The 26281-nt window shown below is 36.0% G+C and overlaps 2 protein-coding genes across 2 annotated transcripts in view; one reads left to right on the forward strand and one right to left on the reverse strand.

Moving 5' to 3' along the window:
* The window catches only part of KMO (kynurenine 3-monooxygenase), a 54481-nt gene extending 36930 nt beyond the window's left edge, over positions 1–17551 (forward strand). Inside the window, 8 exon segments of the mRNA XM_007462641.1 lie at positions 1484–1555; positions 2480–2601; positions 4154–4301; positions 12069–12126; positions 14323–14405; positions 15622–15723; positions 15814–15873; positions 17378–17551. Coding sequence (XP_007462703.1) covers positions 1484–1555; positions 2480–2601; positions 4154–4301; positions 12069–12126; positions 14323–14405; positions 15622–15723; positions 15814–15873; positions 17378–17551 — 819 coding nt within the window.
* Positions 17552–19544: 1993 nt separating this feature from the next.
* OPN3 (opsin 3) overlaps positions 19545–26281 on the reverse strand; it is a 60377-nt gene continuing 53640 nt past the window's right edge. Inside the window, 3 exon segments of the mRNA XM_007462642.1 lie at positions 19545–19805; positions 20769–20894; positions 20897–21025. Of these exon segments, the coding sequence (XP_007462704.1) occupies positions 19545–19805; positions 20769–20894; positions 20897–21025 (516 nt within the window).

The following is a 26281-nucleotide window of genomic DNA, read 5'->3' on the forward strand; positions in this document are numbered from 1 at the left end:
GGAGGGACTTGTAGTAAGAAGACCCATGGGAATTATGACAAATCTGACCTTGGGACCACTGTTGCACAAGGATATCTATTGAGAGCGTGACTTGAAATAAAGAACCTGAAAATTTAAAGAGTTGTTTTCTAGGGTCATGAAATATGTATGAATATCAAAATGTTTTTGGTATCGTATTTGCTTTATCAACACCATGTAGAAGAGGTCAAAAGATAGCAAGAGGGAAGCAAGGAGGCTCACCTCATCCAGGCTGGTGTCCTATTACCAGTAAGGCGCCGTGCTCATTTGTGCCTCCTCCATGTTGCTCAGCATGCTCACCCTCACCAGCAGCCACTGTCCTTCACCGCTATCTAATCTACCAATCCCTTGTTTCAGCCATCCCAGACACACAATCCTCTTACCTGACCAGTTTTTATTTCCTAAACTTCTACCTAGGCACCAAGTCATTTTGTCTCGCTACCACTTGAGTTGTTGTTAAAGAGAAGTTTTTGGGAGCTTTTCATATGTATATATCTTGCCTATTCAACTGCTTTGTGAGATCTTTGGTGTCAAAGTGTTATTCACTTATTCATCTCCTTGTCTGTGTACTGGGCTTTCTTTGGGGCTCTGGGGATAAAAAGCCGGAAAGAAGCAGTTTCATCTCCTAAGACACAAATAACTTTAAAAAAGTGTGAAAATATTAGCTAGGAGACTAAGATGTACTTTCTGTCATCTTTTTATGACCATAAGACATATACATGGTAGGTGCTCTCTAAACATTTATAGAAAATAATACAAACTTAAAATAGTTGGGAAACGGATTGTGTATTCTTACGTATGTAATACCCCTGGGAACCTCAGTGGTTTGGGTCACTTGGGTCTTTGGGTCAATTCATGTGCCCGAGCCATACATACCTACTCAGGCGGCTATTGCCCTGTAGTGGCTTTGCTAAAGAGGGAGCATTTCTCTCTATTATTTATGTTGTAGTAAACAAACAATAAGAGGCTTGTTTGTAAAATTTTGTTTTGTCCATGAAATTTAAACTTAGGATCTTTCTGTTTATACAAATAAGTACCCAAATAAGGTAAAAAATAAAGTAGAAAAATATTACACATATATACACACATCCACAGCTTATGTGTGTATATAATATATATTTTATATATGTATGTATACATATTTGTATATGTGTATATATGTGCGTGTGTCCATGGAAATAGAGGAGAGAGAGAAAAGGAATATCTTACAGCATGTTCTCAAATCTTCAATTATACATGGTATCAAAAACTCACCTTAGCCTGAGTTTATAAAGACAGGACACAAAGTCTTTTCTAAGAAAACTTCTGCTTTATGTAGCAATGGATGTGCACATCACCATGCATATGACACTGATTTAAATTGCTGTGGAAACAATTATAACATAAAGAGAATCATCGTGTTTAATTTGTTAATGCAGATGTGCTACATTAATACACTAATTATATATACCTTTTTTCCCTGCAGTATGCCATGGAACCTAATTATCTACATATTTGGCCTAGAGATACCTTTATGATGATTGCACTTCCTAACATGGTAGTGTAAAATTTCTTATCAACTGTCATTTTGCATATATAATTAACGTTTTTCGTTACTTACTTTCATACTCTGTATGCATGAATGTAATCAACTTCATCATTGTTTAGTCTATTTAGTGATTATATCTGAAACTCTGGGGATACTGAGGAAAAACCTGAAGGAATCCAAATTATTTACTTTGGAGAAGATATTTAACATATATGAATGACTAATGGGGGTTTATGTGTGGTGGTACCTGACTGCCACCTCCCCCAAGACAGCACAGGAAGAAATGGTCCCCAAATAAAGCCAAAGAGATTTACGTTATATATTAGGAAGTATTTTTCATCCTTTAATATCTGTAGGACAACATCGGAATATACGTTATCTCAAAAGAGCATGGCTGTTCTTTCATTAGAAAGAAACTTTTTTGCTATATTAATATATAATATATACATATATATAGTTATTATTATCTATAATAATATATAGATAATATAGGCAGATACACCTATTGATAGTTCTCTGGTTGGTCTTTTACTTTCTTTTTGTTTTCTTCACTTATTAACAGTCCTAGGGTCCAATGCCTTAATATCATAACATCTTAAATGGAACAACAATAAAGAAAAAAAAAAGAGGAGAAATCAAATCCAACCAACCTATTAATAATCTAAGAAGTGTAATGTTTGCTTGGTGAAAATATCTGGAGTTTACAGTATAAAATTCTCCTGATAACCAAGAAGCTGGGGAGCACCTTGGGACTTGACGGAGCTTTTCCTTGGGAGTGAGGGAAGAAAGAGAGGGTGCCTTTCCTGTCTGCTTGGACATTCTTCCCAGAGGCCCCTGAGCCACAGCAAGCATTCTGTGATTTAGGGGTCTGCCTTAGTACCAGCATTGCCTGGCCCCCTGATCTCTCTCACACTGTTCCTCTTCTTCTCACAGAACAAATCTTTCACGTGTACTTTGTTCATGCCCTTTGAAGAGTTTGAAAAACTGCAAACTAGTAGTGATGTGCTGAATTTCTTCCAGAAGTACTTTCCGGATTCTATCCCTCTAATTGGAAAGTAAGTCTCAAGATGTGCAATTGTGCCTTTTGCCCCACTGGTTTGAGTTATTCAAAGTTCAAATAAAGGCTAATGCACTTATTTCCGTTTTTGTTAAACATGACCAATCATGCAGTGACCAGGACAGGAAGCCTAGATTACAGCAAAAGTCCAAGAGGATCTTGTGCTGTGAACAGGAATTCTGAAAAAATCCAGGCCAGGCCTGTTTCCTTGGGAAAGACAAGTCACCAATGTCCCTGGACCTTCTATGTACCCTGAGCAGGCACTCAGGCCCCTTAGGGCTTGTCTGTGCTTCCTTCTGCTGGTGGGAACACAAATCTATGTCAAGGCAGAAATAGCTGGCAACCTCAAATCTCAAGTCCACCAGTTGCTAGCTGTATAAGCTTTCCTATGTCTCACGCCCCTCACAGTAAAATGGTGATAATAGTAGTACCTGCGCCAAAGGGTTGTTGTGAGGAGTAAAGGGGATCATGCCTATAAATCATTCAGCACAGGGCCAGGCACATATAAAGTTCCCCCAAATTGATAGCTAATTGTATTAGCTGTCTGGCTTATCAGTCTCAGCTCCTCTGGCCCATATCAACTTCCCCTTCATATGGACCTTGTCATTTGGTCTCACTCAGTGCCTCTCTCCCACTGTCACTCCATCCTGGAATCCAGCTCACTTTCTATCTCCAGCGATGTCTTCATGGAGGCAGCACAATACTGCAGAAAGAGCAAGATTTTAATACTGCTCTTGTCCCTGACTTCTCTGAGTCTAAGATTTTTCATCATTAAAATAGACATCAGGATACCTAACTTTTAGGGCAATTTTGAAAATTGAATGAGCTAATTATGTAAAAGGGATAGCCCACTGCCCACCCATAGCAGATCTATTAAAAATTGTCAGTTCTCACCCTTTCCTGCAGAACAATTCAATTGCCTGTGTTGGTTTCTCCTTCTCTGACTTTGAAGGGAAATCTCTGCACACCAAAATTTAGCCCTTAGCTGCTTCAGAACTTCTTCTGTGGCTCTTTCTTGCCTCTTCCACTAGATTTAAGATACTCTAGTATATGTACTACTTCTCTATCTATAGCTTCCACAAAACCTCTGTAGATGCTTGAACAGATACTAGCTTGATTCCAGTTGTTCATTTCCAAATACACATGGATTCACATGAACAATTTTGGTTTGTTGTGTGCTAATCAAATGCACAACTGCATCTCAAGTTTCTCCAAGGAAACCTAAAACATTCCAACGTTGTTGAAAATTGTGTGATCTGTGTGCTTGATAATAAAATTTTCATGACATATAACACAGACATATTTCAAGTTATTCAAATGCAGCTAAACTTGTTCTTTTTGGATGTGATTAAAACTGTTGCAAATTAAGAATATAAATAGAACAGTGGAATTTGGGAACTAGAAGAAACTTCAGTTCTCCCTCTCCTGTTTTCTTCCTGGCATTCTCACATACTTTTCAATGAAATATTATGTTAACAAAGCCAGTAAATCTGAAAGAATTACACAATATTTAATACCAAGCTTAACATTTTTATTGTTTTCCTCTAAAGGCGAACCCTGGCACAAGATTTCTTTCTGTTGCCCGCCCAGCCCATGATATCCGTTAAGTGCTCTTCTTTTCACTTTAAATCACACTGTGTGTTGATGGGAGATGCAGCTCATGCCATAGTGCCCTTTTTTGGGCAGGGAATGAATGCGGTAAGTTATTTTTCCTTAGGTAAGTCCCTTAAATTTCTCTGGGTCAGTCTCAACTAAAAAGTCTTAAATAAAAAATATGCTTAAAACTATCCCCACATAATCTCTGATAAAACAGTCAACTCAAAAACCATACCAGCTATTTAACTAGATTGATCTCTAAATATAGTCAACTCTTGGATTACTTGATGCAGTAATTTAGTGTATAAAAAAGCATAAGATAGTTTTCTGTTCAGTTAGAAAATGTATTGATGACTTGAAATTTGGAAACTTGACTATCAGCAATTCAAGACTTAACTTTTAAAGTATATTTTTTCTAGAGATTATAATGTTAGTATCAAAAAAGAAAGATATCCCAAATTATCTTTTTTTTTCCCTCTGCTTTTTCATTCCAAAGGAAAAGAAAACACAATTGATAGAGCTAAATAAAATGATGAAACAGACTAGATGTTGAATACTACTGCTTTCATGGAAATTTTACCGTTCTGGCTAAAAAATATTTCAGAAAATGAATAGTGTTCAAATACTGAACATTAATTTTAAGGACTTCTAAAATAATTGTCTAGACAAACAATTATTTTATGTGCATGTGTGTTTGATTACTAATAGTTTTATAACCATAGTCTTATATTGTTTTGGTGAATGGGATATAGTCCAAGAATAAAGAGCTTATGAATCTAATCAATTATATTTTGAGCAAAGTAGTCATAAACATTTTGTTTTACAAAAACATAACAAGAGAGGTGGGATCAAGTTGGCAGAGTAGGAGGACCCTGAGTTCACCTCCTCCCACAAACACATCAAAACTACAGCTACACATAGAGAAACTCACTGTGAACAACCTGAAGACTAGCAGAATAGCTCTTCTACAACCAAGGCTGTAAATAAAGAACCACATGGAGTCTGGTAGGAGGGGAGGAGAATTGATCTAGTCAAGACACACACCCCTAGTGTGTGACCCAGAAGAGGAGGGGGATATCACAGAATTGGGGATCCTCCCTGGGGACCGAGGAGTTTGAGCCACATATTAGACACCCCAGGTCTGGGGTTCAAGGCCAGGAAAATGAGACTCCTTAGCTGTTTTGAAAACCAGTATGGCTTACTAGGGGGCAGTAAGAAACTGATACTCTGCTCCTGAAGAGCATGTACACAGACTTGCTTGCTCCCAATCCCAGCATGGAAGCAGCAGACTGGCAACTGCTGGTTGCTCTGGATTGCCTGCCAGGGCTGCCCTATTGCGCCCCCCAACCTGCACTGGGCTCCTGCTCCAGCACCTCCTACTCTGGCACTGTTCCCCACTAAGGTGGAGGGTGCTATTGCCAATGAGCATGCATACACCAGGGAAGGAATGCAACCAGCTCAGCAGTGTGGCTCCAACCCCTCCAGCCCCCACCCTGCTTCTAACCAAGTTGTGTACACCTGGGGAAAAAGCAGAACCAGTTTAGAAGTGCAGCTCAAAGCCCTCAGGAACCTGGCCATGCCCCCAACCAAGGCAGAGATTGCCATCACACTCAGCAGAGACCCACCACCCTCGGGGCTTCTACTCCAGTCCCTTGAGCCTCAAACCCTACCCCATAGGGCAGTGACTGCCACTGAGCCTAGGAGAAGCCCTGGCTGCACCTGGATCTGGCTCTAGCCCCTCTGAATCCAGCCCTATTTCCCACCAAAGTGGTGGCTGCCAGCATACCCTAGGGGAAAGTGTGGCCCATGCTCACTTCAGATGCAGCTCTCCCACCAAAGCCAGTGGGCACATGCAGACTGAATAGGACATCATAGGACATGCCTTCAAGACCAGGACAGGTAACTTTCACATAATTTCATAGAGGCAAACATAGAAAGTTAAACAAAATGAGAAAATGGAGGAATATGTTTCAAACAAAAGAACAAAGTAAAACCCTTGAAAAATACCCTCATGAAATAGAGATAAATAATTAACCTAATAAAGTGTTTGAAGCAATGGTCATAAAGATGCTCACCCAGCTTGGGAGTAGAATAAAATCACTCATTGAAAACTTCAACAGAGATTTACAAAATATAAGAAAAAACCAATAGGAGCTAAAGAATATAATAACTAAAATGAAAAATACACTAGGGGGATTCAACAGCAGATTAGGTGATATTGAAGAATGCATATGTGACCTGAAAGAAGGAATAGTGAAAATCTCAAAATCAGAACAGCAAAAAGAAAAACAAATTCTTAAAAATGAGACCTCTGAGACAATCAAACATACTAACATTCACATTATAGGGGTCTCAGAATAAGAAGAGAGAGAATGAGGTAGAAAATGTATTTGATGAAATTGTGGCTGAAAAATTCCCTAACCTGAAGGAGGAAACAGATATCCAGGTATAGGAAACAAAGAGAGTTCCAAACAAGATGAACCCCAAAAGACCCACACCAAGACAATGAAAATGGCAAAATTAAAGAAAGAATTTTAGAGGCAGCAAGAACAAAACAAAGAATCACAAACAAGGGAATGCCCATAGGCAATCATATTAGCTGATTTTTCAGCAGCAACTTTGCAGGCCAGAAGGGAATGGCATGATATGTTTAAAGTGCTGAAAGGAAAAAACCTACAACTAAGAATATTTTACCCAGCAAGGTTATTGTTCAGGATTGAAGGAGAGATAGTTTCCCAGACAAGCAAAAAGTAAAAGAGCTCATCACTACTAAGTCGACCTTACAAGAAATGTTAAAGCGTCTTCTTTAAGTAAAAAAGAAAAGGCTGTAATAAGAAAAATAAGAAGGGAAAAATCCCACTGGTAAAGGCAAATATACAGTAAAAGCAGTGGATCAACCACTTAAAAAAGCTAGAACAAAAATTAAAAGACAAAAACTGTAAAATCAAGTATAATTACAATAAACAGTTAAAGGATAGGCCTGAAAATGTAAAATATGACATAAAAAACACAAACCATGGGGAAGGAGTTAAAAAAGTAGATCTTTTAGAATGTTTTTGAACTTAAATGTCTATCAGTTTAAAACAAGTAGGTATAGTTTAGGGCAACATATATGAACTACATGGTAACCACAAATCAAAAACCTAGAATAGATACACAAAACTTAGAGAGATAGGAACACAAACATAACACTAAAGAAAATCATCAAACCACAAAGGAAGAGACTAAAAGAAGAAAAGAACAAAGAAGAACTGCCAGAAAAAAAATAATAAAATGGCAATAAGTACATACCTATTAATAACCACACTAAATGTCATTGGATTAAATGCTCCAGTCAAAAGACATAGGGTGGCTGATTGGATTAAAAAATAAGATCCATCTCTCTGCTGCCTACAGGAGACTCACTTCAGAGCTAAAGACACACACACAGATTGAAAGTAAGGGGATGGAAAAAGATATTCCATGCAAATAGAAACAAAAGGAAAGCTGGGTAGCAATACTCATATCAGACAAAGTAAGTTTTAAAACAAAGTCTATAATAAAAGAAAAAAAGGGCATTATATAATGATAAAGGGGTCAATACAGGAAGAGGCTATAAAAATTGTAAACATATATGCATCGAATATAGGAGTACTTAAATATATAAAGTGAATATTGACAGACATAAAGGGAGAAATTGACAGTAATACAATAATAGTAGAGGACTTTAACACTCCACTTGCCTTAATGGATAGATCATCCAGACAGAAAATCTAAAAGGAAACAGTGGCCTTAAATGACACATTAGACCAGGTGGACTTAATAGCTATTTACAGGATGGCAAAAGCAGTTTTAAAAGGGAAGTTTATAGCATTTCAGGCCTACCTCAAGAAAATAGAAAAGTCTCAAGTAAACAGCCTATCTTATCTGAAGAAATTAGAAAAAGAAGAAAAAACAAAACCCAAAGTCAGCAGAAGGAAGGAAATAATAAAGACCAGAGTGGAAATAAATAAAATAGAGACCCCCTTCAAAAAAAATAGAAAAAATCAATGAAATCAAGGGCTGGTTTTTTAAAAAGATAAACAAAAAAACAGATAACCCTTTACCCAGGCTCACTAAGAAAAAAAGAGAGAGGATCCAAATAAACAAAATAATAAATGAAAGAGGAGAAGATATAACCATTATCACAGAAACACAAACAATCATAGGAGAATACTAAGAATATGCCAACAAATTGGACAACATGAGAGAAACAGATAGATTTCTAGAAACATACAATCTTCCAAGACTGAATCAGGAGGAAATAGATAATCTGAACTGACTGATTATTAGTATTGAAACTAAGTCAATAATCAAAAACATTCAACAAACAAAACCAGGACTAATAACTTCCCAGATGAATTCTACCAAACATTTGGGAACACTCCCAAATTAATTCTGAGTCCAGCATTACCCTGATACCAAAATATACAAAGACACTACAAAATAAAAGAATATTACAGACCAATTTTTCTGATGAATATAGATATAAAAATTCTCAACAAAATATTAGCAAATAAATTTAACAATAAATTAAAAGAATCATAAACTATGATAAACTGGGATTAATCCCTGCAGTACAAGTATGGTTCAATATCTGCAAATTAACCAGTGTGATAAATCACATTATCAAAACAAAAGATAAAAATCACATGACCATCTCAATAGATGTAGAAAAGGCATTTGACAAAATTCAACATCATTCTGATAAAAACTCTGAACAAAATTTGTACAGAGGGGGCATATCTCAACATAATAAAGGTCATTTATGACAAACTCACAGATAACATCATACTCAGCAGTTAAAAGCTGAAAGCTTTTTCTCTAAGATCAGGAACAAGATAAGGATGTCCACTCTCACCATTTCTATTTGATATAGTATTGGAGGTCCTAGCCATAGCAATCAGACAAGTAAAAGAGGTAAAAGGCATCCAAATTGGAAAGGAAGAAGTAAAACTGTCACTATTTGCTGATGACATATTATATATAGAAAACCCTAAAGTCTTCACCAAAAAAATATTAGAACTAATAAATGAATTCAGTAAAGTGGCAGGATACAAGATTAATATACAGAAACCTGTTGTTTTTCTATGCACTAATAATGAACTATTAGAAAGTGAAAGCAAGAAAACAATACCATTAGAATTGCACCAAAAATAATAAAACACATAGAAATAAATTTAACCAAGGAGGTGAAAGACTTATACTCTGAAAACTATAAGATATTGATAAAGATAATTAAAGATGATAAAAATAAATGGAAAGATATCCTGTATTCATAGATTGGAAGACTTAATATTGTTAAAATGTCCATACTACCCAAAGCAATCTACAAACTTAATGCAATTCTTATCAAAATATTCACGACAGTTTTCACAGAACTAGAAAAAAATCCTAAAATTTGTAAGGAACTACAAAAGACCCTCAGTAGACAAAGCAATCTTGAGAAGAGAGAACAAAGCTGGAGGTATCATGGACCCTAAATTCAGACTATGCTACAAAGCTATAATCATCAAAACAGTATGGTAATGACACAAAAACAGACACATAGGTCAATGGAACAGCAAGCCCAGAAATAAACCCATGCAGATATGGTCAGTTAATCTACAGCAAAGGAGGCAAAAATATACAATGGGGAAAAGACAGTCTCTTCAATAAGTGGTGTTGGAAAAACTGGACAGCTACATGTAAAAGAATGAAATTAGAATATTTTCTCATATTATATACAAAAATGAACTCAAAATGGATTAAAGATTTAAGTGTAGGATATGAAACCATAAAACTATTAGAAGAAAAAAATGCTTTCACATAGGTCTTAGTAATATTTTTTTGGATCTGTCTCCTTAAGCAAAAGAAACAAAAGCAAAATAAACAAGTGAGACCTAATCAAACTTAAAAGTTTTGCACAGTGTAGGAAACCATCAACAAAAGGAAAAGACAACCTACTGAATGGGAGATCTTTGCAAATGTAATGTCTGATAAGGGGTTAATATGAAAAATATATAAAAGCACATGGAACTCAATGTCAAGAAAACAAACAACCCAATTTAAAAAATGGGCAGAAGACCTGAATAGGCATTTTTCCAAAGAAGATATACAGATGGTCAATAGGCATATGAAAAGATGCTCAACATCACTAATCATCAAGGAAGTACAAATCAAACCCACTGTGGGATATCATCTCATAGTTGTCAGAATGGCTATTGTCAAAAAGACAACAAAGAACAAGTGTTGTCAAGGATGTGGAGAAAAGAGAATTCTAGTAGTGTTGGTGGTAATGTAAATTGGTGCAGCCACTAAGGAAAACAGTATGGAGGTTCCTCAAAAAATTAAAAATAGAACTACCATATGGTCCAGAAATTCCACTCATGGTATGTATCCAAAGAAAATTAAAATGCTAATTTGAAAAGATATATGCATCCCATGTTCATATCAGCATTATTTACAATAGCCAAGATATGGAAGCAACCTAACTGTCCATTAACAATGGATGGATAAAGAAGCTCTATGTATATACAACAGAATATTACTCAACCATAAAAAAGAATGAAATTTTGCCATTTACAACAACGTGGATGGACCTGGATGGTATTATGGTTAGTGAAATAAGTCAGACAAAGAAAGACAAATTCTGTACGTTTTCACTTATATGTAGAATCTAAAAAATAAAACAAATGAACAAATATAACAAAGCAGAAACAGACTCACAGATATAGAGAACAAACTAGTGGTTACCAGTGGGTAGAAGGGGAGGGGGAGGGGCAAGATAGAGGAAGGGGATTAAGAGGTACAAACTATGAGGCATAAAATAAATAAGATGCAAGGATGTAATATACAGCACAGGGTATATAGCCTATATTTTATAATACCTTTATATGGAGTATAATCTATAAAAATATCAAATCACTATGTTGTATACCTGAAATAAATATAATATTGTAAGTCAATTGTACTTAAAATTTTAAAACAGTAAGGAAACATCAATTTTAGCATAGTGGATAATTAGAACTCCCTGGTTCAAAGCCTGGCTTCATGATTTATTAGAATATGTTCTCATGCAACTAACTTATCTCTACTTCCTTATCTGTAAAATTCGGATTTTAATATACCTATCTCATAGGAATTCTCCAGGAATAAATGAATTAATTAAATAAAGAATTTAAGAGTGTTATCTCATCCCTATATGGTATCTCTCATTTCTAAATTCCTATAGCATTAACAGCCTATATAATTGACAAATTTATTTGCTTCAGGTATGATATGTATAATTGATATAGAAATATTTTATTTCTTAACCTTTATATATTTTTATATTGTCTTAAAACCATAGTTTGAATTCCTAGGATGCAGGAAACATAGCTTTTTATTTTCTTCTCCCTACTGCATTTAGCATAGTATCTTACTAATTTTGTAGATTTGTTGATTGGAAATTTGCTTTAATCTTGGCTTATAGAAAGTAAGTTAATATGAAAGTTCTATCCTGTCATTAAATTGCTCTAAATGTGAATCTTAAAGTTCTGAATAGTTTAAATATTATTCTAATGCTCATGGTAGAACAATATAATTATTTTTGCTTCTTGAAGAAGCAATGGAATTGTCAAAATTACAAGTAATTTAAAATTTTGATCATATTCTAAATTTTATATATATACATGAGTAAATTGGGCAAAAACAAAACCATCAAACATGCAGTCAATTGTCTTTTTAATCAGAATTCAATGCTAAGTGTGACTATTTGGCTGTTATGTGCTGGTTGAGAGTAAACATCCTGTGAATTATACTCACCAATGAAGTCTATTCAAAATTGCTAAGAAGTATTTATCATTTACAGTTTATTTTTTCTTGTTTTAGGGATTTGAAGACTGCTTGGTATTTGATGAATTAATGGATAAATTCAATAATGACCTTAGTAAGTAAAATTTCTCAATTGGACATGGACTAGCCTTGCTGATTAATTGTACACCTATTTCTGATCCTGGAAGATTACAAACAATGATGCATATTTCCTGTTCAGGATTATAAACTTTTCTATTAACAGTCTATGCCACTGTTGTTGCCCATATCAGACAAGGAACACCCAGAGAGGAAAAGATAGTTTCTTTTAAGTTTTACATGGAAGTCTATGCATCGATCAATACAAAGATAAAAGTTCCGAGCACCAAAGTTTGGCAGAGATATACTCCTTTCCCTCCCTCTCAGCCTAGTTAACCCCCATGCCTATAATCCCTACAGTATGCCCTCAGAAACACTTTTAGAAGCTCCAGCATTTTCTTGCTTTTTGCCTTATCAAAGTTTGCATCTGATACTTCCATTTGCCTTTTGATTAAAATTAATTCCAGAAATATATTAATTTTACAAGTATTGAAGTTTTAAACTTTATGTATAATTCTGAAAGTAAGTTAAATTAAATGTACATAATTTTTATCTGTAAAAGAAATTGCAAATAGTAGCCTGAGAACTGGATAACTTTTATTGCTTCTCAGCATTACATGTCCTCAAAGGTCACCTCTGAATTTAAACCTGTTTCAGGTAAGGGATAGACTTAGAGAATCAGCTTTGAATCTACACCCAGATTCCAATCTTGACTTGCTGACTTATTAGCCCTTTGACCTTGAACAAGTCACTTTATCTTTTTAAAGTCTCAGATTTTTTTTCCATCAATAAAATGGGAATAATACCACTTCAGAGAGTTGTGAAGGTTAAATCAAATGATTTGTGGAAAGCTTTTTTTAAAAAAAGCCTAACCCGCAGATTACAAACTAGTGGTTGCCAGTGGGTAAAAGGGTAGGGGGAGGAGCAAGATAGGGGAAGGGGATTAAGAGTTACAAACTATGAGGTATAAAATAAATAAGCTACAAGGATATATTGTACAACACAGGGAATATAGCCAATATTTTATAATAACTATAAATGGAGTATAACCTTTAAAAATTGTGAATCACTATGTTGTACACCCGTAACTCATATAATATTGTACATCAACTATACATCAAGAAAAAAAAAGGAAAAAAAAAGCCTGGAACAAAGTAAGTTCACAGTAAAATTTTTTTTATATAGTGTTATAGGGAGTCAGTGAACACTGTGCTGTCTGAATCTGAAGAGATTATAGATTCCAGGCTAAATTTCTTCTGGTTTTCTTCCTTTCTTTCCCAGTTATCTCACTCAGATGCTCAGGATCCAGAAGTATTTTGTTTCCTCCCTTCTTAGCCCTTGTGTGATTCGTTAGCATGTGATGACAATGGTGGAGACAGATGGAGGGCTCATATAACAGAACATACTGTCAATACTGGTTTTAGTTACAAGAGAATGAAGATAGAACAATAATTATCACAATAATAACTAACATCACTGAACATGTAATATGTGTTGGGTATCTTGCTGATTTTTATCACATTTTCTCATGAAAAACATGGGGCATGGGTACTATTCTTGTCCCTATTTTATAACTGAGGAAATTTAAGCTTAGAGATGGTTAGGTAACTTGCCCAAAGTCAAGTAGCTAGAAGTGGTAAAGCTGGGACTTGCACCCATGTTCTCTGACTTTAGAAATGGCTTCCTCAAAACTAGAGTTGTTTGACCCTGTGAAGTTACATTAGTTAGTTATTAATTTATCAAATATTTATTCAGTGTTTACCATATACTAGGTTAAGTTTTCAAACATGAATATAACATGAGTCCTGTCTCTGGGAGATAACAGAATAACAGAGTATGTTTAAGCTAATAAGGTGGCTTAGGTAAAATGAAACAAATGTATATGGGGTAGCAAAGAACAAAAAGGAGAGTAGCAAATTCTAAGGATTTGGGGTCATTTACAGTCCATATGAACTGCTTTCCATTTGTGAAATAAAAATAATGATTCACTAATCTAGTATATATTATAACAACTTCATCATAAGTTTTATTAAATCATAGGCAATGGGAAATGCCCCTGTGTTATTGCTCAGTATTCATAGATTGTTGGTCATACAGTCTTGTTGTCCTGAGTTTTTAAAGGTTAGTAGAGACCATTGATAGAGAATACACCATTTCATTTGAACTGTGTAGAGTCAAGCACATTGTTTACAGACTGTTTTGGAAAAGATATATTATTTAACTTGGTTTCTAGGTATGTGCCTTCCTGAATTCTCAAGATTAAGAATTCCAGATGACCATGCAATTTCAGACCTATCCATGTACAATTACATAGAGGCAAGTGAGAATGTTTGATTCTATTCAATGAGATCATGCACTGATATTCTAATAAACATTCTTTGCTTTAATGTTTCTTTGACCCCCGTCTCATGCATGCTGCATAAGAATAGGTGCCAAGAGAAAACACACACACACACACACACACACACACACACACACAGAGCATTCCTTACACATAGTTGAACTTTGACTATAAAGACAGTGATAATGACCCACACACATCATCTCCATCAACATTTCAGGGACATTTAGGAGGTAACAAAAAAGACAAAATGTCTGGTTTCAATATCTGACAATTCATAGGCTCAAGACTTAGACATTTAGTAGAGGTACTAATATGCTATTTTAATGAAAAAATATTTTTGATATGAGTTAACATATTTGGAAAATTTAAGAGACATTAAATAACCTTTCCATTCTTAACATTATAAGCTGCAAACTTAAATTAGCACTGAATATCCTTTGCGGTTTTTTGCACTGAAAGACATATGTAATACCAAAGAAATTCATAGTCAGTAGATTACTAAGAAGAAAAACACAATTCCATTTTAAGCCAGTCACATGAAAAGCTCACAGTAAATGGTTGTGGTTATAGTTTTTAAATAATCAAATGAAAAAATTTACAAGATAAAAATTTTAAAAAGAGTATAGTTGTTTTCCATCTCTCCTGAAGACAGAAAGAAATAGACTCCAACTTGAGCAGAATTGTTTCATATGTGGTGAAGGAAATTCTATAAGATACTGAAAGTCTCACTGATGTATTTTGCCTTGTCTTTGAAAACAAGACAACTACAACGTAATGTTTATCCTGAATATGGAGTATATCAAGACAGGCCTAGTTTTAAACAGATCTCTTCTTGCCATAAATAATGTTCCAAACTGACCAGGAAGTAACAGAAATTAGTCAAATCTTTGGGCTCACAGACTACTCACAGATCCATACAAACAAACTCTTACTGAAATAGAGTTGGCCCTCGCGCAAAATAGAGTTCTCTAACAGGTTTTGCATAATTGCTCTACCTTTTCAAGTTAGTGTTCTCTGACATTGACTGAAAAGGATTGGAAATGACTGAGAAGAATTGGAAATAAGAATTTATTTGACTACTTTCAGTCTGGCTTTGTGGTGAATGGGAATAAAGAGTGATAAAGTTGCAGTAAACAATTTCGGGTACTTTGTTCAAGGTATTCTTTGAGACTGCTTACATTATTGCAGATGCGAGCACACGTCAACTCAAGGTGGTTCCTCTTCCAAAAGAATATAGAGAGATTTCTTCATGCTATTATGCCATCTACCTTTATCCCTCTTTACACCATGGTAAGGTCTGGATTTAAGACTTTTCCTCATTTTAATCTTCTGTTTAGCCATTAAAGAATACACAAGAATACTTTTTAAACTTTCTTACAGGTCACCTTTTCCAGAATAAGATACCATGAGGCAGTGCTGCGTTGGCATTGGCAAAAAAAGGTTGGAACAGATTACACTTATTTTTAATCTGATGTGTTGAAGTTCACAGTGTTATGGTTATGTTTACCTCAGGCAAATATGGAAATAATGTGACAGACACTAGATGTTTGCCTTCCAAATTAAAAAATGTCCTGGATACACAGGTGGCAGAGTGCCTAATGAACAAAATTACAAAGAAGAGGCAATCCCTGAGAAGAAGAAATTCAAAAAAGAAATTGATGCTAATATTCCTAAACTTTCTACTTTATTTTATCAATGCGACCTTTTACTTTTATTTAGCAATTGACTTTTGCTTCATGCAATACTCCTATGGGTTTAATTTACAAAACTGGACAGAATCAAATCACTTATAAAACACAGTCTAATTCCAGTGTAATGCTATTCACATTAATTTTGGGCAGTTGACTCACAGATGCCATTAAATGGAGATTCAGATTCCTGATCTTCCACTGTGGAAACTTTACAACTTCACTCACTAAACAAATAGTATGTAAACATTGAGCTGGGCATGGTGATGAACATAAAGCAGCCCCTACCCTTTGCATAGCTCAGAGACTAGTGGGGGAAATGGACACCTGCAGTGAAGAGGCACTGTCCTGGTGGGGAATGGGCATGGGCATGGGGGGGGCATGGAGGTTGAAGAAACCTCTCACACATTCAGAATGGGAATGGCAAGTATTTCAGTGGACCTGGAAGAAGCACATATGTGTGAAAATGGCTAGAGGTGGAGCTGGAATAGTAAGTAGGACCTGAAACATCTTGAATATTATTCTGAGGGAAACAGGAAGAAAAAGCAGCTCATAGTCTCAGGTGTGGATTTTAGAAAGATTTAGAGGCTAGATTGGAATGAATCAAGATTTATTCATACAGAGGTGAATAAAATAAGGTCCCTACCCTCAAGGAACTAAAAGTCCAAAGGCGAAAGAGACAGTGACAGGCAGTTAGAATGCAGGACAATAAGTGCAGTGAAAGAGACCAGGATGATATGAGAGTGCACACAACCCAGACTAGACTGAGCCTCAGCTCGTGTGGTTGATAGACTGTAGGTGGTGAAGGTACATGTTTAAGTCTTTGAATGTGTGTCTTCCAAGTCACAGAGGCCACTGGACCCATCACTCTTCTCAGAGACACTGTGCAGGGTCTGAGCAATGACTGGATCATTTGTGGCTTCTTTCAAGACAGAGTTAACAGTTCTTTTTTTTTTCAACTGTGAATTTTTTTTATGGCTGGACAAAGGCTAACTTTTAAGAATTCTTTATACAGAGCACATAGATTCAGGTGTTTCTGGGAAGAGAGAGAAGAGGGAGAGAGGGAGGCAGGAAGATCCAAATTCTTGACCTTGCCAGATATTGCAGGACTTCACCTAGTGATCATGCAATTACATCACTGTTTCAGTTTAAAGAACAAAGAGGAAATTGTATAAAATGTCATTTAAAAATGAAGTCTACTTGCAAGATTTTAATCACTGCACAAATAAAGTGAAAGTTCTTGCTCTTTTTTACAGGTGATAAACAAAGGACTCTTTTTCTTTGGAACACTGATAGCTGTCAGTGGTACTTACCTACTTATGCGTTCCAAGTCACTGAGACCCCTGGACTACTTGAGAAGACCATGGGACTGGGTCACTTACTTCCAGAATACAGGGCATATCTCCCTGTAAACTCCCTGGAGTCACTAGAACAAATTCCCAATGTCATTAGCAAGTGATAAAAAGATCCTGAAGTAGCAAATATTAGATTTCTCTGTAAACAAAACAGGATTAAAATCATGTTTCCATCATCATATTTAATTCACTAATAGAAGATATTTATCAGCTTATAGTTAAATTCAATGTAGAATTTCTCTGTGAGCTCATTGAAATTATTTAAAAACTAACCCACCACTTTAAGTAAAACTCAGCTTCCCCATAGCACTATGCTTAGGTCAGATCATTCTAAATATAAAAGTGCAGTGACTAAGATCTCTTTCACTTCTCAAAAAGTAAGGCCCTAGAGACCTCAAGGAAGTCACTGATTACCCTTTTCTTTAAAGGACATAATAGAAGTCATGATAGGATTGACTTAACACCTGGAATTAAAAGTCACAATTTGCCTAATATATTAACTGCATTTTTCATTACCTGGATGGAACTTACCTGAGCACAGGGCTCAGATTTTCTTGCTAAAACTAGAAGTGTAAATGAAGGGATTTTACATTTTACTCGAGAGTTCAAAATGAATGGATTTTATTTCCCAGTCTTCAAAAGGCAATATTACCTTCTGAGGATTTTTTTTAAAGGCTATTAAAGCCACACTAAGTGAAGGATAGGAAGAGCTTTATTTATAAACTAAATATCTATATACATAAAAGAGTGGAAAGGAAACAAGGGGAGACAATTTTCATAGAAATATGAGGCCATATTTTATTCCATTTCAGAAGCAATTTACTAACATTCTTGAACTATATACTGCAAAACTAGCAACAAACTTGATGTTTAAATGTTCATTTAGTGAAACTTTTTTCTTGCTTCTTCCTTCTTCAATAGGCCAACTGGATCATTTAGAAGTCTTTCAAATGTGATTAATTATGAAGATGCAACACCAGTAGAACAGTCATGTAAGAAATAAAAATTAGGAAATAACATGATTCACTTTCTTTCCTATATTGTCAAGGAAATTCTTGAGTCCTAATAATCCATGTTTAAGCTAAATAATGACTCATGGAAAAATGGTCTCTTCACTAGCACTGACCACTATTTATCCAGTGTATTGATTGAAGATCAATAAAGATTATATATTTTTATTTAATATTCAAATTTTATGAATACAGTTTTACACTTATTTTCATCCCTCTTCAAATGTAGGTTTGTTTGGTTTTTGCTGGAACTCCTTTTCTAAATCTATCAATAGAATTCTTAGCAAAATTGTGGGAAATTACTAGGAGGAGAGGCTAATCCTGCCATGTTCATATTTGAAATGAAATAGATGGAGACATCTATCTGCCATTAACATCAGCTTCACCATGTACATCCTCTGCTAATGTATGATTACCAATAAACCTTGACCACCTTGACATTCGATTTTCTTTCCTGTGTTTCTTTACAATGGTATCTTCTAGAGCTTGCTCAGCAGAACATTCGTCTGAAGCTCCTCTTTATCATATTATACACAGAGCAATAGTCTTTTGTTTCTCATAAAGTTAAGGAATTGATTTTCTTTTTCATTCTAGAATTGTCTCTTTGATAAATTTGATTGAGCAAACATTTGACATGACACCAAATAGGACCCAACACAACAGAAAATTCAAGATTTTCTAGCTATTTCACACAAGTGTATGAGACAAAGTTATTTTAAGAGCTAAGTATTTTTGAGAAATATGTTACGTGCCTTGGAAAATACAGTCTTTTAAAAATATATATTTGAAGTGAAAACTTCCAATATATTAGAAGTTGATGGTGCCTGATGCCCACCTTGTGCACAAGTGGTTTTTCATTATACAAAGCACCCGCTGAATTAAAAGAATTTGTCTTTCTCAGTTACTCCTTGAGGCCAGAGAGCAATTCAGATTTCCTGTTGGACCACAAAAGTTCTGTTAATATTACACAGAATGGGGATTCCAAAACAGTTCTTATAATGGTAGTCTAAAAGTGGTATCTGATTTAAAGCCCCATCTTTCATTACCATTATTCTTTCCTATAAAGGACAAACTTGGATTACATTGACCTATGACCCACTGGTTCTGTCACCGTCAACTGATAGTGATTCATCATTAGTGATGATAAAAATGATGGAAGAAGAGTTAAAAGTCACTTTTTTCTTTGGTCTGTCCTTATCTTTCTGTGGCATCACAATGAGTTGGATTTGCATTTCATTCCCAACTGCTGGTAGGTCTTTAACTGGTCACTGTCATCTCTGCACTTGGAAACACAGGAGCTGCAAAAGGGCTCTTCAAAACTGGGCAGGGGGAAAATAAAGCTGAATATTAAGTAAAAGTTTGGATTGACATTCAAGAAAATTAGGTAAATTTAATTTGGTTTGTTCGTTTTTATTCGTTAGCTGACGTAGAGTTAGGTGATAATGCTCAGATCTACTTAAGCCTGGAGTTTAATGTCTTTTGTTTATTATAATTCTTATTAACTTTACCACATAGGTCTCTTTCAACACCTTATACTAGCCATAGATTCAAGTTGCATGAATCTTCCATGAAGGCAGCTAGATGTGTTTCCTTAAGGGATTTTGAACATTAATTCATTCCATAAGTATTCAATGAGCCCCTATGAGGTGAGGCAATTTGTGCTACAATCTGGGGGTATTGTGGGCAGCAGAGACAGATAAAGCCCTTCCTGGTAGAGTTTACAGCTTGGTGTACTCACTAATGTTCCTTTAATTAGGTTAAGTTTTCTTTTTTTCTTTTTGGATCAAGGTTACAATTCAGTTGGTGAAAATATACAGCAGCAAACCAGGTTCAAATCCAGGCACCAACACGTCCTGAAGCAAACAAGTTCTTTAACTTCTCTGAACCTATCTCATAATCCATAAATAAGATACTATTAGTGCCTATTTCATGGAGTTTTGTAAAGATAATTGATACAATCTGCATAGTGCAGTAAGAATTTTAAATAAATTATTAACTTTGATCGTAGTTATTATTACTAAACATAAAATATTTTCTGATGTATTAAATACTGATTTTAATAGAATTTTACCTAACAAGTGCAAACCTCCATCGGTAGGTCTTAGAATTGTTATATTCTCTTGGAATATTCTACATTTCTTCTTGAACCCTCTACTTTCCTATAAAATGCTTGATTTAGGTTTTTATCATTGAAGCTGCTATAAATAACCTCTATAAAAGTATTATATTTTCCAACAATCCCACCAACATGGTGAAAACGATCAGTTAATTACAAAGCTTACCTTTCTGTTCATGAAGATATAGATAACTGGATTATACGCAGTGCTTGATTTAGCAAAGAGATATCAAACAGTAGATATTATTGTAGGAGTGAACAGGTGTCCATAACCATTAAACACTAAAAAAAAAAAATCACAATATAAGGCATCCAAAAGATCAGAAAGGTGAATATCATGAAAAAGCACATTTTGGCCAGTTTCTTTTCATATCTTAAAATCTTGAACATTTGAATTGTCTGAAGATCTTCAACAAAACGGAGCTGCAGAAAGGAGAAGGAAAATAAAGGGGTGAAAATGAAAAAATCATTTTTGTTCGTTGTTTTCATAATAGATATTCAGGCACCGTTCTTGGTCCCACCTTAATGAAAAGAGAAGTGAATAGGACCTTGGGAGGCTGGCATCTGATCCAGGATCTGCAGCTGGGCCCAGCTCTTAAACTCTCTGGGCCTCAGTCTCCTCCCCTTAACATAATATATTGAACTAAATAGCCTCTTAGATCCTTCAACGGTTTTTAATGTTTTCTAATTTGCTTAAAGAAGAAAATGGACTCTTTTGCCTAGATCTTCAAGTTGCTAAAAGACAGCCTGAAAGAGCCATGATAGGGACTTCCCTGGTGGTCCAGTGTTTAAGAATCCACCTTCCAATGCAGGGGACATGAGTTCGATCCCTGATTGGGGAACTAAGATCCCTCATGCCACTGGGCAACTAAGCCCTTACACTTCAACTACTGATTCTGTGTGCTCTAGAGCCCAAGCACCACAACTCGAGAGAGGCTGCATACCACAATGAAAGATTCTGCATGCTGCGATGAAGATCCCGTGTGCTGCAACTAAGACCCAACACAGCCAAATAAATAAATAAATAAATAAATATAAAAGAAGAGTCATGATAAATTGGAAAAAAATTCGCCATAATCCTGGAATTTCTTGTATCCAGAGCATAATCCTCAAATTCTCAAACCAGGCAGCAAATGTGATGTCAGTAGTTCTACATGTTAAATCCTACAGCTGGTCTTGATGAAAACTTAATTCCTAAATAAATTCTTCCTGGAAACTACTGTGACTACCACTTTACAGCTAATGACTATAAAGTGGGGTTTTGATGAGCAATTTGCTTGGGTTTGTTTCATCAGTGGCTCAGCTGCAGAGGATAGAGGATAGCTCACTTTCTCTAAAATCATCATTTTAGGGAACTTTTTACTCCTAGTTTTACTCCTAGTTTGTCCCCACTAAATGTATTTAGGCATAATAGCCTATAGTCTGAAAGTTCTTTGACTTTCTCAGATAAAAAAACTCTTTAGAAGTATAATGGGGAATAAGAAATCTGACTCCATATTAGATCTGTTTCTTTTACTTTAACCTTTGTATTCTACTGCTTTTGCTACAAGTTAATCACTAAAGGGATGCTGCCAATAGCTGAAAGTATACATAATGGTCCATATCCAGAACCCTGCCCCCATGCCTGAATGTTAAACCAAAATACCTTTGTTCTGCTCACAACATCCTGATGCAGCCCACCTGTCAAATGGTTGCAGGAAAGAAGAAATTAACACATACCTTCCCAGAGTCTGGCTGAAATCAGGAAATATTTGCAACAACTTATGGCCTTTTTACTTTACCTCCTCACCTCCCCTCTCTTTGTTCTATAAAATAAACTAGCATCTAGACCCCAGCAACAAGGTGGTTCTCTAGGACATTAGTCTGCCATCTTCTCAGACTCCTTGCTTTCCAAATAAAGCCATTAATTCCTTGCCCCAAAGCCTTGTCTCCCAATTTATTGGCCTGTCATGTGGCTGGCAGAACAATCTTGGACCTGGTAACAGAAGTTCCTCCTATTATTGTGATAAATGTGTTATTAAGAAGAGGGGGAGAATATCCCTGTACATCAAAAGTATATTCGTTCCCACGTGACACAGAGTGGCTGGGCCCGTGAGCCATGGCTGCTGAGCCTGTGTGTCCAGAGCCTGTGCTCCACAATGGGAGAGGCCGCAACAGTGAGAGGCCCACGTACTGCAAAAAAAAAGTATATTCGTAAATAAAATGGATATTTCTGACATCTTAAGAAGCTAATTTTGCTACAAAAATACAAATGCTTTATATATTGATATAAGAAAAAGTATCTGGCATATCACTGATACTTAATATATAATTTTAACCTGGAAAATGTATTGCATTTCAACAAACTGTAAGTGTTCCTTTTATTTCTAGTATTATCATAAAAGTTAAGGAAAAATTTTCTGAAGAAATCTGTTAAAACATGTGCTTATAGTATTTAAAAATATATTTGAATTGATATATCTAAATCACTTATGTTATCTAAACTTTATTTAAGAAACTATATTCTTATTAAATTATGTATTCACATTGACAGAGAATAGAAGAAAACATAGATAATTAAAATGGCTGATTTTTTTTCTAGAGTAGAGGAAATGTGTGTATGGTAGTGAGTGTTAAATTTCTGGTACTATTATTATCTGTGTGTGCTATTCTATTTTAAAAGAAACTATTTTATTTAAAGTGATAGGATATTATTCTATTTTCAGAACAGGATTTTGGTGGGGGGGAGGATTTTTCCCTAGAGATTTTAAGAAGGTTGTGGAGTTCTAGTAAAAACTTTAGATGTGGAATTAAAAGATCTGGGTTCATATCCCAGATTCACCACTTTGCTCCTTGTGTGATGTTAAGCAAGTCAATGACCTTCTCTAAGAGTAAAGATTAAAGGAGGTTAAAATGTGTAACTTATTAAACAGAAGTTGAGTCCCAGTTCCACACATATGACTTTGTGGGATTGTTTTTGAGATTATTTATTTATATTTGAATTATGTTTGAAACAACCATACTTATTCATATGCATATGTATTTTCATGATAATATAGGATATTAGGAATCATGATTTTTGACTCCTTGGAGTTTCAATTAACTAGTAATACACCACATGTCAATGATCTGTGCCCCAAGTCCCCACTATCTAGGGCCCAACAATTTTATCTGTACCACTTTCTGGGCAATGTCAGTCCCCATCATTTCTCACCACTTATCAAAACATAGAACTCATTTATCATTCTGGAATTACATGCATACTGGAGAAATTAATTGAAGAAAATATTGGTTTATGCCTCCCCAGTTCCTCTGGTATAAGGAAAAGATCTGACTAATGTTTCAGATTATTTGGGTTTTTATATGTGATGTTTTCATGATTATTTTTCATTTATCTCTTTTTTGGCTTCTTTGTTTCATCATTCTCTATCCCCCTACATTGCTCATTCAACATTTCCCAAATAAAGAGCTCTACTTTATGTCTTGCCCCCTTTATCCAATCATTTGAGGATATTTTTCAAAATTGTTATGGATAAAGCAAAAGTATTGATACATGCACAAATTTGTCCTAAACAAGGAACAACTTAAGATAAATTCCCCAGAATTACATCTAATGGTGTTCTTTGCCTATATAAATGGCAACGCCTAGTGCTTGGCGATTCAGACACCTGTAGGTTTTTCAAAGACTTTATTGTGGGTCCTTATTCTCAAGGGAGTAGATATGTCTCTATTGCTATTACAAATAACCTCTCTGGATAAGGAAATAGAAGCAATTCCTTGCAACAAGCTTTGTGTTGAGTTTATAGCACAGTCAGTAGTCAAATCTCTTTGTACTTTCACCACTCCCCTTTCCTATGCTCTCTGTAAATTTTTTTCCAAAAATAGTCACTGGTCCCTGCATGTAGGTACTTTTCCAGCTATAGGTGAAAAAATAAATAAGAGTGGGTTTCTTCTCTTGAGGAATTCACTATTTGGTGAGGGTGACAGGCACATAAATATACCACTTCCATAGGTGATAACGTGCCATGAGGGAGGTGACTGGAGAGGGCTATGGGAATATGCAGGAGGGGTAACAAATTCAGAGGTAGATAAGAGCAAACAGATCCTGACCTCAGCCTTCTGAGGTGAGGAGTTTAGACAAGGAGGGGAGACAGAATGTTCCAGGGTTAAGGCAAAGAGGTAAAAGAACATGTCAATTTCTGGGGACAAGAAATACTGTAGTTGACTGAAGCTTGAGATGGCAAGAGGGAGGGAATGTAAAAAAATGAGACTGGACAGGCAGATGAGATATGGCCACATAGGACCTGATAGTCAGCTCAGGGACCTTACTTTTAATCATGAAGGCAATGGAACCCTTAAAGGATTTTAGGCTGGGTAGTGACATAAGAAAATTTTCATTGGAGAACAATTAATCTGGTGGAAGTATGAAGAGAACAGATTAGAGGAAGGCAAGAATAAAGAAAGGAAAACTAAGATCCTTTTGAATTGAGTCTGGCAGGCAAAAAAATTGAGAGGACAAAATCGATATATGGAAATATATTTGAGGTTCGATAGATAAAAATTGATAATTGTTTGGGTGTGAGGGAGACATGGATGAAGAATAGTCAAATATTACCCCTTAGTTTCTGGCTTAGGTAGATAGGAGTGATGACCATTCACTAAGAAAGGGAATGGAGGAGTAGAGACTTGGGGGAAAGATGACCAATTCATCTTCACACATGTTGAATTTGACAAGTCTGTGGACTATCCATATGGAGGTATTCAATAGGCAATTGACTATGAGGATCTGATAGAGGCCATAAGAACAACCTGGATCAGAAGTAGAGATTTCAAAGTCACCATGCTATTGTTAGAAGGAAAATACTGCCAATATATGAGATTGCCCATGTCTATTGTGTAGTATTGAGACAGGCTGGGACCCAGGACCCGGGACCCTTTGCTGCAGTGCTTGCACCTAGACACATGTCTCCTCAAGCAACAAAATACAAAGAAACTATAAGGGACTAAAATTAACTGCGTGAATGTGCAGTTGGGGCAAATTATGGACAATGAGATACAAAAAGACCAAAAACCCAACTGCTACTTCTGAAGACCTGGGAGCAAAAGCAGGGTGTCAAGAGCAAAAGCATTCCCCCCGAACACAACACCACCAAAGGGGTGGACATACCACCTAAGCCACCCTTTTGGCCCATCTCTGGGCCCACTCCTACCCTCACCCTATATAAAGAACCAGCTGGCCCCACCTCAGGGAGCGAGCAAGGGAACTTGTTACTTGTTTTTGCTCCTCCCTGCTGTAGCAGGGACCCCAGTAAGGCCTTGCCTGAATTTCTTGTCTGGCCTCTTATCAATTTCTATTGATTAAGGAAGGCCAAGAACCCTGGTCAGTGACAGAATGAGATGAGAGCTAAGCATAGAATGCTGGGGAGGCCCAAGGAAAATAAGCCTTTGAAGGAGACATGAGACGATGGGGCCCAGAGAGCCAGCAACAAAGATAAAAGAGAATGGGGGGCTTCCCTGGTGGTGCAGTGGTTGAGAGTCCGCCTGCTGATGCAGGGGACACGGGTCCATGCCCTGGTCCAGGAAGATCCCACATGCCGCGGAGCAGCTGGGCCCGTGAGCCATGGCCACTGAGCCTGTGCATCCAGAGCCTGTGCTCCGCAACGGGAGAGGCCACAACAGTGAGAGGCCCATGTACTGCAA

This window comes from Lipotes vexillifer, unplaced genomic scaffold (genome assembly GCF_000442215.2).
Source record: "Lipotes vexillifer unplaced genomic scaffold, Lipotes_vexillifer_v1.1 scaffold104, whole genome shotgun sequence".
Taxonomy (NCBI): Eukaryota; Metazoa; Chordata; class Mammalia; order Artiodactyla; family Lipotidae; genus Lipotes; species Lipotes vexillifer.